The sequence below is a fragment of the Trachinotus anak genome, unplaced genomic scaffold, assembly GCF_046630095.1.
Source record: "Trachinotus anak isolate AG129_WGS33_773 ecotype Australia unplaced genomic scaffold, CSIRO_AGI_Tana_v1 ptg000018l, whole genome shotgun sequence".
NCBI lineage: Eukaryota > Metazoa > Chordata > Actinopteri > Carangiformes > Carangidae > Trachinotus > Trachinotus anak.
Window position 1 is genome coordinate 7,659,047 of NW_027273869.1, and position 13,695 is coordinate 7,672,741.

General features: G+C 41.0%; 1 protein-coding gene across 5 annotated transcripts in view; it reads left to right on the forward strand.

Annotated features, from left to right (window-relative positions):
- The window catches only part of tbc1d22a (TBC1 domain family, member 22a), a 118,937-nt gene that overhangs the window by 15,806 nt on the left and 89,436 nt on the right, over positions 1-13,695 (forward strand). For all 5 annotated transcript variants that reach the window (XM_071501820.1, XM_071501824.1, XM_071501819.1 and 2 more), the window contains one exon: positions 8,459-8,529. In XM_071501820.1, the coding sequence (XP_071357921.1) occupies positions 8,459-8,529 (71 nt within the window). The remainder of the gene's footprint in view (positions 1-8,458; positions 8,530-13,695) is intronic.

A 13,695-nucleotide genomic window follows, 5' to 3' on the forward strand; every position in this document is an offset into this window, starting at 1 on the left:
CACTGCTTTTAATGACCTGTTTTTTAAAGGTAGAAAACCACTCCTCCTCATATAACCATTACCAAAAATCACATCAGTAAAATTCGAAATGTCTGAATATTCTTTAAAGAAGAAATGTCAGTCGGTCAGATATTTAAGAACCAGTTTCATCTAAATCAGTTAAAGGCCCGGCAAGCTCCTGGGAATTGACTATTCAAGTCCTCGTTACAGCACACACACACACACATTCTCACACCTGTACACTCATCTATGCTGGGTGTCCTCTCCCAGCCATCTGGGCAATCCATCAGGCCTCCTGAGCAGGTATAATCCAGGGGGGAGTATCTTTTTACAAGAGTCCCATTAGTTTACGAGCCGTCTGCTCCCTGGCGCCATCACTTTGTCCTCTAGATGAGTTAGACAGTTCAGGACTCTCTCACAGTATTCAAGGTTTATAGGAGGGGAGCTTAACTTTTTAATACACTGCGTGATAAAGGTGTCTGTCCTGACTGTATTGTTTTTCTGACCTCACTGGCAGAATGGCTGCAGATGACACTGGGACAATGCGAGAGGGGAAGGCATTCATCTACTGTAATATCCAAGATTACGTACCACAGCATTTACAGCAAGCGACAGAGCTACTGATTGTTGTGCTTCTTAATGGTTCAGACTGCAGTATATGAGGAAACCTTAGTACCACAGTGTTGACTCTTGATTTGCTGAGGCAGCTCCTGTTTCAGAATACAAACCCCAGTCTTTGGCAGGTGCGTGCGGTCTTCACATGCGTAAAAGTGCGTGTTGCCGAGACCCTTGTGGTGTTTTGCCCCAGTGGTCGCGCTCCGTCTGAATGATGCCTGAATAGTGCATGGCTCCGGCCCGCCAACCGTCTTCCCTCCTTCTCCCATCAGCTCCTTGCTCAGCCAGCACTGACTGACAGCGCGTCTTCCCTGCTCACTGTCTTCTATTCTTCTTACTTGCCTTCATACAGAACCATGCACACATGCAGGTAGACTGACTGACAGGCAGGTAGACAAGCAGACATGGAAGAGGAGCAGGTACACACTCACACGTTCACACTTAGAATCACACATATGCACACATTCATTTGATTTTTTTTTTTTTTCATAATGGTTGTTCATAGTAAGAACCCTCACTCGGCCCGTTTAGCTCCCAGAGCTCTATTGTTTCAGTCCATGCAGGAGGCAAACCACCCTTTTGTGTCTAATCAAGATTAGAACCTAAATTAAATTCTGAAAGGATCCTTAGATCCAGACCCGAGAGAGAGGGAGCCAAAGTCGTGACATCACAACAGACCTTTCTTTCATTGTTGTTTCTGCAAAATGAAACTCACTTCTGGGGTTTACTTTTCACAGCCCTGTTCAGACTCTGCCATTAACATGCGTCTCAGGTCACAAGTGGATAGCTCTGAGTGCGGCAGATCACACCTGGCATTAAAATGCGTCTCCATGTGTCTCGAGTGACCACTTGTGATTGGATCTCATTTCCCCGCTCTATATGCAAATACACATGTATGCGTTGTTGTTTTTAGCCGATCTGACAGACGGGTCTGCTGTCAGTGTGTGTGTGTGTGTGTGTGTGTGTGTGTGTGGGAGAGGGAGAGTGAGAGGGAGAGTGAGAGGGAGAGTGAGAGGGAGAGGGAGAGGGAGAGGGAGAGGGAGAGAGAGAGGGAGAGAGAGAGGGAGAGAGAGAGAGCACTACAAATGAAATAAGGTTTTAGCCATTTGAAATGGTCAAATATTTTTGGTAGCATTTCAGTTATTTTTGGTGTCCGAACTAATTAGACTGTGGGAGAGGACATCAGTTGAGTGGGTGGTCCTTCACTGTGGCCCAGGACACATTTGAGTTCACACTACTAAAAGAATATGACCCAGATCACCTTTGAATGTGGTTAAGCGTCTGAACAGGACCTAAGACACTACAGCACTTAGGTAAAAGTTAAACAACTATTAATTTGTCTGCATATAGAAGAAAACCATGAGAATTTGCCAGTGCAGCAGCAGGGGTACTCATGTCGCTGCTTGGTTTAGTCTATATCTATAATAAAGGTGCAATGTGGCTTAAGTTTAAATTACCTTCCTTATAGAATGGTAAGGCTTTGTTCCAGTGCTGGATTTTTAGTCATTTGTGTTATTGCAAATTTATCTGTGGAACAAAACCCCTAAGTTCTGGTTTCACTTCGGCTCTCTGTCGAGGCCCTTGCGACTGAAAATGTGTTACATAGCCAAACTGTTAAAGAAATGGTCCTGTGACCTACATGTAAGTGGTCCAAATCCCCATGCAGACCGAGAGAATCTGGGCCAGAAAGGTGAATAAGACACACTCTCTCCTCCCTCAGCAAGTACAGTAGAGTTGAGTTGGCCTTTATCAAGACACCCAACCCCATCTGCTTCACTGGAGCTGCTGTCGGCAAAGGTACACCAGCAACTGCACTGGGAAACTCCACACTGTGTTCACTTGATGTGACCTTCCCTCTCCTTTTTAAATTACCCTCAAGCTGCCGTTTCATAATACTTGTGGTTCTTTTTGCTTGTTAAATAAGTTTTAATGAAATAAAAACACGATATTTAGTTATATTTTGCCCTCTGAATGTTTTAAGAGTCATTGAGCATTCATTACGTTTGAGAGTCCCACATCAGAGCAGCTGTTGTGGGTGTTCAACAGAAGGTACATGGTGTCCTAATCACCCCCTGTGGTCCCCAGCTTAACTCCAGCCAAGACAAAGTGCACCCCTCTAAGTTCATGCATAATGGAATACAGTAGTCACGCAGAAGAAAGACTTGCAGCAGTTGCCCTTGAATTGCCCATTGCTGATGTTACAGGTGTTTTTCATGCCAGTGAAGAATAGAGCCTCCTCCAGACCAATCCCCTGAGGTCTGAGCTTACCAGCATGACAAACACCCACAGCTCTGATCACACTGAATCCAAAGCATGTGTATAATAATGTGATATTTTCTCGGTCCCAATAGGGAAATTGTGCTTTCTCTCGTCCCTGCTTGCACCTTTTTATGTGTACTTTGAAACGAGTGCATTTGGAGTGAATTGACTGTAAATAGAGTTTTTGCTTTGATGACTTGCTTCTGCATTGTTTGCATAGAGACCTCTTAAATGAATGTCTTCACAATTACAATCAGCAGAGTTCTTTTTTTTTTTTTTAATAAAAATTATTATGTGTAGGGCGAGTGACAAATTTGTCAGCTAAAAATGGCTTGTTTACATTGTTAACTTTGTTCCCAGAAACTGACATGGACAGCTAGTCCCTCGCCACCTCCAGGACAATTGCAGAAACTTTTTTTTATTTTTGCTCACATTGTGACAAGTGCCCGCTGAGCAAAAAAACAACAGATTAATTTTCAAAATGTCACGAAGTGCCTTTAATTTATTCCGGAGGAGCTAGGGCTTGACTGTCTCATTCATAATGCACAAGAGATGCCCTAGAGAGTCAGATATGTTTTCTGAGAGATGAGCTTGCCTCACACTAATGAAACGACATCTGCAATTTAGCCTGTACGTCAACTATGCTCATATTGGCCTCGCTTTCTCTGCCCACTGTGGGAAATTGAGTTTTATTTCTCAGAAATTATTTCTCAGGAATTGGAGCCGAGATGAGTGCAGCTATATAGTAAGCATTTAGGAAACAGGGGAGAGGAGGAATAGACACATCTCCTATGAGAGTGCATTTGCATTCAAAGAAAGCATCATCACAGAGTCCATTTCACAGATGGATTATAGATTATATATTTCCTCATGCAGATCTCCTCTCAAAGCAGCCTTTTAACCCGCTAATTAAAATGTGCGAAACTGGAAAAACACGATGAAAGACTCGTCCTCATCAGGAGGATTTACCGTTGTCCTTTCATGTACTGTACCAGTGCAGTTCATCGGTACCCTGACTTTCAAGCTGTGGGTCTATAAGTCATCTGAGCTCACGTTGATTTGGATTCTGCAGCAGTCCGGCTCTCTGCTCTTGGAGAGTGTTTGGAGTACAGCGATTTGCGGGAGTAGAGGCTGTGTCTGCCATTTTCTATATATGATATATGGGTCGAATGGGCACATCTGCTTGTTCTGTTGGCCACATTGTGCCAAGTAAATATTTGCTCTTTGCCCTTTTCACACTTTTCCACACACCGGCACACACACATGCACAAGCCTCTTAGATGCACACATTAATTTTTTCATTTGTTCTTCAACAAATCATTCCTGCAAAACGTTTGACCAGAGGGGGATGGGGGCTTTCTGGAGATCAATGCGGCATCAGGATGTACAGACCATTAGCCAACTTGTGCCCCACGCCCCCCTCACCCCTCCTCTCTATACCCCCTACGGTGAGATTAATGCCAGGTGGGGGAAATATAACATAGTTTAATTAAGCCCGAGTCCACAAGATTCATGGACTCATTTCTTTGTCTGACAGTGCAAATGAAGGTTCAAAGGGTGCAAGGCAAGAGGAGAGACACCCTTGACTAGCTCTTAGGAGCGTAATGAATGTAGAGATGTGCACAGGCACACACACAACGATTTCACCCTTAAAGACTTGGACTTTGTTGTAAATAAATCCTCCATAACTTCACTGCAGCTGTCCCACTTTACATGTGTAAAGGGTAGATGTCACAGAGAGTGGCCTAATGGTGTATTCACACACACACACACACACACACACACACACACACACACACACAGAGGTAGTGGCTGCAGAGATTCAAAGATGTAAAATTTCTTTGCTGGCAGGAACAGTCAGCTGTGAAAGTTAATGCAAAATTGGAAAAAATAAAATTATACACAGGTCCCTTGAAATGCAGTGGTGGCAATCAATAGCAACAAATTATAATTCAGTCTTTCCTGAAACTGCGAAACTGGATGTACCCTAACGAACCACGCTGGGACCAGCTACGATTCCAGCGCAGAGACAGGACCACAATGCTAAACAGTTCTCCCTGTTGTGGCATCAATGTTGTATTATATCAGTAACATGAGGCGTTGCATGATGACAAGTTTTTACTGATAAAACAGAAAGCTAGCAGTAAATGATTTTGTTTTTTTAAGAGAATACTTAAGCATTTAGCATTGAGGTTCTATAACATTGCAAGACTCAAGGAGGGTAAGTTTGAAAAAAGAATCAATATTGATGCAACAGAAGCAGAGATTTTGTCTTTTTTTTATTTTGTACATTCTTTGTCCTTGTCAAACTCTGGCACCCACATTTCCCATAAAGGAGCTCGACCACTGACAGTTCAGCCGCTGCTAATGTAGCCTTGAGCTGCTACCCTCAAGCAGGGATCAAGTGGACTACAAGGGTCTGGTAAACTCACTTCTGCCCAACACTACAGCCCTAGATTTTATTTTTTTCAAACAGATACACAGATTCCCATACATTGTGGCATGTATGGTCTGTGTTGTGTCTGAGAGAGTTTTTTTTTTTTTTTTGGAATCTTTGTTTTTAAATGCAGCTTGCTGCTGCCCAGCAAGCCTTGGGGTAATCGAAACCCTCCCACACTGTGGATCTCTGACACCCTCCAAACCAGCAGAGCCGTGCTGCGCACTAGATCACTGTATTGAATTTCTATATAATTAAAGTCACAGGGGACAAGGTAAGGGAGAACTTTTAAGTGGAAGATGCACAGGAACTATAGTGAATAAATGGCTACTCCCATCAGCTGAACAAGCTCTAATGCGTTTCACTCAATTTAGCCAATGGACTTAGCCCATTGCTGTTTAGGTGATTGCTATTTCCTATTCTGCTATCTGTCACTGACTCTCCATTGCATTTGCCTTGAAGAACAGGCAAGGCAGAGTCATTTGGCAGCACTAATCAATACTGTTCACTCTGTGCGAAGGGCTTATCAATTTCCAGCTAGCGCCTTGAATAAGAGTCGAGGAAGAATTTGGCTTATTCATTAGGTACATTTGTTTGTTTCTTTTTTTTTTCACTCAGAAAAGTACGTTAAGACAGTGCCATTTCATTTGCACGGAAATCAATTTACCCTCTTCCCTTCACTCTTGGAATGCAGGTCAGACAGTGGCAGTGCAATTACAAGTAAAGAGATTTCTCTCGCGTTTTTATGCCTCTGTGCTGGCGACTACTGTCACCTGAAGCATTACGTTTTTTTGGTTTTCTGTCCGCCCCAAGCGGGTGAATGTAACATCTCAGGAACACCTTGAGGGAATCCTTTCAAATTTGCCACAAACGTTCATGGGGATTCAAGGAAGAACTGAGTAGAATTTGGCAGTCAAAGGTCAAAGGTTAAGGTTGCCGTGAACTCGCAAAACATGTTTTTGGCCTTAACTCAAGAATTCTTACACTGATCATAACAAAGCTGAATTTATTATGTCCTGGAAAAACACTATATACCTTTTATTAAATTCCTTCAAGGTCTTCACTACATACATTATATTAGTCAGTACAGACATGGATGTCAACTGCAACTTGACTGGTTGGTGGAGGCAGCAATTCTAGTTTCTCATTGGATACTAATGAGGGTTTGTGGACATGCAGGGCCCGTGAAGAGGGAGACCTATCTGTGAATAAAGGACGAGTTAATGTTAGTCAGAACTAATCCAAGGCTCTCCTGCTTCTGAAAAAATAACAGTCCTGAAAAACACAGTCTTGTAATTTAAATATTCTAACCTGCAGGTCACTCAGGAGCCGCACACATGATCTGAAATGTGTGACTTGGCTATTATGTCATAGCCCAAAAGAAGGCTGAGTATGACCCTGAAAAGAACTGTTACAGAAGCAGGGATACAATCTGTTGTTTTGGTTCTGTTTGTGAACATGATCTCTTTCTGCTGCAGAGAAATTAGATCCTACGCCTTTCTCGTAGTTTGGTTGTTAAGTTCGATTCACTGAAAATAGGATGAAGGAAGATAGAAGTGGCTAAACACAACAAGACAAAGCATCTAGATCCCTACACCCACCCGTCCTCTCCTACTGCCATTGTGTGTGTGTGTGTGTGTGTGTGTGTGTGTGTGTGTGTGTGTGTGTGTGTGTGTGTGTTATAGAGAGAGAGGGAGCGGTATGATTTGGAGGTAATCTGTAGCACCTAGCACTAAGCCATATTTTCTGGGTCTTCATGGACCCAAAGGGAACAACTCTCCGCCAATTTAAAAGTTCAATTTGCACCTCTCCATCAGATTTATTTCACATTATAGCCCACCGGCTCTCCCACCCGGCCTGGGGAGAATGTAGTTAATAATCCACTCCTGTCCCATCAGATAATTTCAGTCAAGGGAAAGACAGACAGGAAGACAGACAGCAAGGACATGATTGTTTGACTGGTCAGTAGATTGAATGATTGATTCAGCTCTCCAGGAAAGACTTAATTATCTAATAATGGTCTGAAACAGTTTTTAATGGAATAATTTAGGGTCCTCGCAAATTGTTTTCAGTCAGAATTCTTTTCCGGTGGAACAAAAAGAATTTCTTTTAGTCAATGTTTGTTAACATGCTGTTTTAAGATCCTCATCCTTCTTCATTAATTATCAAGATAACAGCGTATGTCAGCTATTTAGTGCTTAGTGCTGAATGCATTTAAGTAAGTCAATGAATGAACACATAAATAAACATAAATAAGTTTCTTGCTTCAAACATTATTGATTATTTTCTTTTCTTCCATCTCATTGTTGCTGTGACTGATGGCTGCGTCATTCTTTATCTGTAGTCAGCATAATCAAAACAAGATAAGGAAATATATATTGTAAATCTTACTTTTGAGATTAAGTCTTTATTTCCTCAACTTTTAAAAAATGTGTCTGACCTTACCCTATAGCCATTCTTAAACAAATATTTTTATGAGGACCCCTTAAATTGTGTTTAATAATGTGATAAAAATATGAAGCAGGGCTGCAACTAACAATTATTTTCATTATCGATTAACCAGTCTATTACTTTCTCTCATTTTATCTATAAAATGTCAGATAATCTTATAAAGTAATGTGCCCACAATAATCCCCAAAGGTCTCAGATGATATATTATATTTTCTTGATTTATTCAACACAGTCAAAAATACAAAAATATTCAATGTATAAGTGGATGTGACAAAGAAAAGCAGCAAATCATCACATTTCAGGAGCTTCACCAGCAAAGTTTTAGAACTTTTGCTTGAAATTGACAAAATAATGAATTGATTATCACAATAGTTGCCAGTAAATTTTATGTTGATTGACTAATCAATTATCGCTTTACTATTGCAGCTCTAATATGTAATGCAGTGTATTGTAATTTGTAGTAAGTGGGACATTTTAGAGATAAACTAGTCTGTTCTCTTTGGTAGATAAAATTTACAGAAAGTGGTATGTGTTGTTACTTATGGGCCAGCAAATATGATAACATGGGTATATAATATATCTGAACTGATATTGGCCAATAATATGGTTCATAGAAGGGAATCTATGTGTTTGTGTCAAAAGCCTTAGTGGTGACTGTAAAATTTAGCTTCTGGTATTTTTGTTTCTGTTTTACAGAGGAGCTTCGGAAACTCAGTTGGTCTGGAATCCCGCGACAAGTGCGACCGATTACGTGGAAACTCCTTTCAGTAAGTTTTATGTACAAACACTCTTACAGCACACATTAAATACAGTAATTACCCACTGAGCATTCAAACAACAACAGTGGAACAATCACTGTTTTGTGTATAAAATGTAAGAACACTCACAATAACACTTGCATACAAACACACTCTAACAGAACCTATGTTAATTCATACATGAACCTGCAAGGATATCAAATGCACAGACAGCCACATACACACACTTAAACACAGATATTGCACAAATAATAAACACATTACAGATGATCTTAGGCATGCATACACACACAAACACACAGAGTTGCTGTCATGTTCTCTAGCCGTACTCCCTCCCTTTTTTGATTTATGAAGACTGGTAATAGTCCTGCTTTTTTTCAAACTTCAATAGGGAAAATTAATTGCGAGGCACAAATAATTTATTCATGAGACGCACAGTGTGTTTACTCATTAAGCCATTGTTGTGGTGTACAGCTCCTAGTCTGCAGAGAGAAGACTGGCTTTTTGAACGCCATGACTCTCTCATTAATTACCGCACAATAGCTAATGTGCCGCAGAAAAGATGTCATTAAAGGTGTGTGTGTGTGTCTGTGTCTGTGTCTGTTTGCCTGTTTGTGTTTTTTGGTGGTGGGAGGTTACCTACTGGGCGCTTTAACCATTAATGGCTGCTTTGTTTGGTACTCCACTGAAGTGAAGGCTCATAACACTGTATGAAGTTGCAAAGCACTGGCTGCAGTGTAGGCAGCCAAGTTCAGGGGAGGGGAGGGGCGCCTTAGTGCTTTAGCTGAGTGTTTGTGTGTATGTGTGTGTCTGCGTGGGTGTTTTAGCTAATGTAGCATAGATAACTCAGGAATAATGGTTTGTGCATGTATCTTACAGAGCATTTGCATGGAGGTGTGGGTGGCTATTGCGTGTATACATATCCACTCCCATATGTTTTTCTGCAGTATGTACATATGTAAAGAGAACACTGCAGTGAACTTTGGGGTAAGCAAAGAAGCAAAGCACAGCTGGCCTGTGGCCTGTATAAATTACAGCTGGACTGCCTCTGCTTCCCTGCAGAGAAAAGAAACATTGAGGCAGCAGAGGTGGGGATTGTGTGGAGGGCAAAGAAGGAAGGAAAATCACACAAAAAACAGAAGGCGTCCAGGAACAAAACAGATTCAGAAGTGAAAAGAGCAAAGAGAAAAATGAAATGACAGGGTTGTAGATGCTGTAATATAAGAAATATAATAACACTCCCTCGTCTATAGGTTCTACCGCTGCTGATACTCAAATCCTAGCCTTTTGGAATACTTCAACATCAGCACTTCAGACCTTAAGGGGTGCTGGTGGTCAGATTTTGGATATTCTGAGAGATCCAGGCTGTATCCCCCTGCTTCCAATCTTTATGCTGAGCTAAGATAATCACCTGCTGTCTCTGTTTCTATGGAAATGCACCGACCGATTGGCTGGTGATGTGAAAACATCTCCAAGTTCAAGAAACTAGCAGAGGCAAAGTGGCTAAAACTAGTACCACACCACTCCATCACCCTTACATGGTGTATGTACATTATTATGAAAATAAAATTGAATTGCCCATTAAAGAAAAGTTACAAAATCTCTGTAACTGTCAGTAATAGTTCTTAGAAAATCAGGATTGGTGCCTCGCCAATATTTACTGTACAGACATGAGAGTGGTGTCATTCCTCTCTTCCAACTCTCAAAAAGGAAGCGTAAAATAATAATAATATACTAAGTGTAAAATATTAGCGCTCTACAGGGTTGGAAGCAGGCTAGAGAAATCATATGTGGTCTTAAATTGTTCAGAGACATTCACAGAAACATCTCCTGCAGACATCCACTTGTCTGACGTCCAACTGTATCAGTGTATCTGCAGGTCTTGAAAAATCTGAAAAGGCACTGAACTTTGTTTCCTCAGAAAAGGCATCGGGGGGTGTTGAAAAAAATATGTCTGCCATAGGCACTCATGTTAGTTATAAAATGTTTATGTGTCTGATCGCAGGCTGCTGGAGAAGCTATACTCCTGTAGGCTAAAAGTGGGATGTTTTTGACAGTGGAGTTTCAGTCAGCACCGTCGCTATGAATACAGCTTAGCTACAGGAGCTGACACAGTTGTCTCATAAGTGTTGATTTTTTAGCAAATTAGTTCATCAGATTTAGTTGGTTAGTTTATTTTATGCTGTTGATCTGGGCACTCATTCATTCATTCAACCTTTATTTAAATCTCAAAGTATCTTGAGACTTAAAACTTAAAACTGAATAATCACAAAAATAATTCCTGTGAAAACAAATACTCAACAGCAGAGTTAAAAACAGTTACGAGTGTTTGTTGTACTTTGTAATTGTGAATTTGAATTGACCAATAGGAAAAATTGTATTCAGTTTTAATGTGTGTTGTAAAATGTTTCAGTTGTCTGCAGCACAAAAACTAAAGTATATCATGAGATATTCTTGTTATGTACTTCTTGGAAGTACTGAATAAAAAAGTGAAATAATAGTAGATATAATTCTTGGCCATCATGTCCCTGATGGTTTTCATACTTCATACTGTGAAACAGGAATTAAATAGCATTCTGTGAGGAATTAAAAAGTTTTAGATTTAGCTTGGTAAACCCTGCAGAAACCCTGCAGAAACCCTGCGGATGCCCAGTATGTTCTACACACCAAATACTGCAAAATACACAGCTTCAGTATCACTCTCTCACCTTCTCTCCAAAGCTCCTAAACAACAAGTGTATTTCCTCAGTTCAGGCGACAGTCTCAATATTTGTTTTGCAACTTTCTGTCTGTTTAGTTGAAAACCAAGTTGGTGCTTTGTTATCCAGCATCCTCATCATAAGCTTAAATGAGCTGTAACAGAACGCAATTCATCTTCATTGAGGGCATTTCTCTCTAGGGGGCCTCAAATAAATATGTAGGAGGTATTTTGACTGTGCAAACTTGAGATTCATATCTGAAGTAATCTCATCCTCACCTCATGAGGATTTCAATAGATATCGAGATCTTAGAGCCTTGTGCAGCGTGAATTATCCCAGGGTTAAATCCAAGGTTTGGATTAAAGCAAAAAAAAAAAAAAAAAGTGGGTATGGTGTCAAAAGCTCTCATATCTTCTGAAGTGTCATAACACTTGACTGCTTCTCTGTCCTGTCTGTGGTATGATCCGGTGGAGAAATAGATAGGAGGGATCAAAATCTGTTCTCTGGGCCGCACACACATACACACACATTGAGACTCACTGCCCGTGCTGTATTCCATAAACTTGGCAGAGGCACCTAATAAAACTTCACTCCAGCGGTGTCCCCTGTGCCCTTCTCCTGCTCACCACTGTGCACCAACTTATTTGATTTTTTTATTTTATTTTTTTTTTATCCTTCCCCTCCAGCAGGTGTGCGTAACTCACGCTCTTCTTTACCTGACAAAGACGGGAAACAAGTTTTCCCACTGCGGTCAGAGCTCGGCAATGCTCTTCCAACGGCCCTCATTCACCACCACATCACAGGAATCATCCATAACTGTCTCCGCTCTTGTTAGGCAGTGTGGAAATTAAAAAAAGCCTGAAGCCAAGCCAAGAGGGAGAGAGCAGTTTTTAGCCTGACTAGAAGACTCCCTCTACCTCCTTCCACTTTTTTGAGCAAGAGGCTCCACAGGTTGAGCAGAAACAGATCCAGTTGAACCTCCTATTATTTCAGAAATAATACCCTCTTATTTAATTTGTTTAAAGAGCACTTGGTGTCCGAGCCTGCAGGAGAAAGGAAGAAATTAAATTGCTTTTCTGCTTTGTGAAAGAATGTCAGCCTGTGGCAATATGTACATTTGCTAATGGAGTGTGGCTGTTAAGTGTGAGGTGGCGGGAGAGGAGAAAACTAACTGGCTGTGGAAATATTGATAAGGCTAAAGGGTTATATGAGATGCATCAAGAAGCAGCGGCAGCAGGGACAGATTTAGACATGATGATGTTCAACTGTTACCTTACAACAGCACACATAATTATATCGCCTGAGAGAAAAGAACAATGTGATTTATTTATTTTTTTTCTTTTTTTTATTTGAGGCAGACTTGTAATCAACCTCCCTTGGTATGCATCTCACACCTCGCTGGAACATTTTGTTCCTTTTCAGTTTGTTCACTTCTACTGTAGTGCAGCTCCACTGTCGTCTCTCAATATTAACAATCCAATCAACTAAGACCTGAACAAATAGCCTTTTGTCAACAGATCCAGGACCAGGAATTTAAAGATGTTGCCTTTGTGTGTGTACAGTATATCATACCTGTCGGGAAAATCCACTCTCTGCATTTGAACATCAAGAATCATCCTTAACAGTGAAGATGAGTGAAACGTAACACTGCCCGCATCTCTTTTGGATTATACCACAGGTTTATTGACTGCACATACCACACTAACATGCGCACTGGTATTGGGGTTGTTACCAGGTTGTGCTGCCCATGTAAAACCCAAACTGCATCTGTGGCATTTAAACACCGTATCCAGATCTTGAATATCAAGATCAAACTCACAACTGAGAAAGTAATGTGCATGTAAATATGCTGACTGTTAAGGGTTTATGAATTTGAATCCATCCTACTTGTTTAAAGCAGCTATTAATAGTTTTACTATTTGCTACATAGCTAACGTTAGCATTAACTGCTGTTTACTCACCCGTTTATAAGAAACGTTGTAAGTTCAGCATCAAACTGTATTCCTTTACTCACCAGCAGCTGTCTCCAGAAGTGGAAAGCAATGTTAACTTTTGTCTCTATCACGTCTTTTCTTCAAATGAAGTTAGCGCGCTAGCACTGGCCCGTCTCGTCACTTTCTGATGGTGTCTCACTGTAGCCTCCAATCTGTCCTGAAGATGTAGCTCTGCCCAGAGGGCATGTTATGACCTCTTGTCTTGTAAACAAAGCCATGGCCAAAGCGACAATCACCACCACCCGCATCCAGCAAGAAACCACACTGGGCTTTATATTCATTAAGAGTGCACAAAGGCTAGCTTTCTGTGGGTAAAAATACTGAATTGCTAAACTTCTGAGTGTTTATTAATATTTAAAATCTGAAGCCATAGTAAATATAAGAAATAGAAGAGATCAAGTTTGGATCAGCGGGACAGTGAAGCCCTTGTAAAGAATTCTGCCCAAACCTTGAGACCACTCAGACATCAACACGAATCCTTC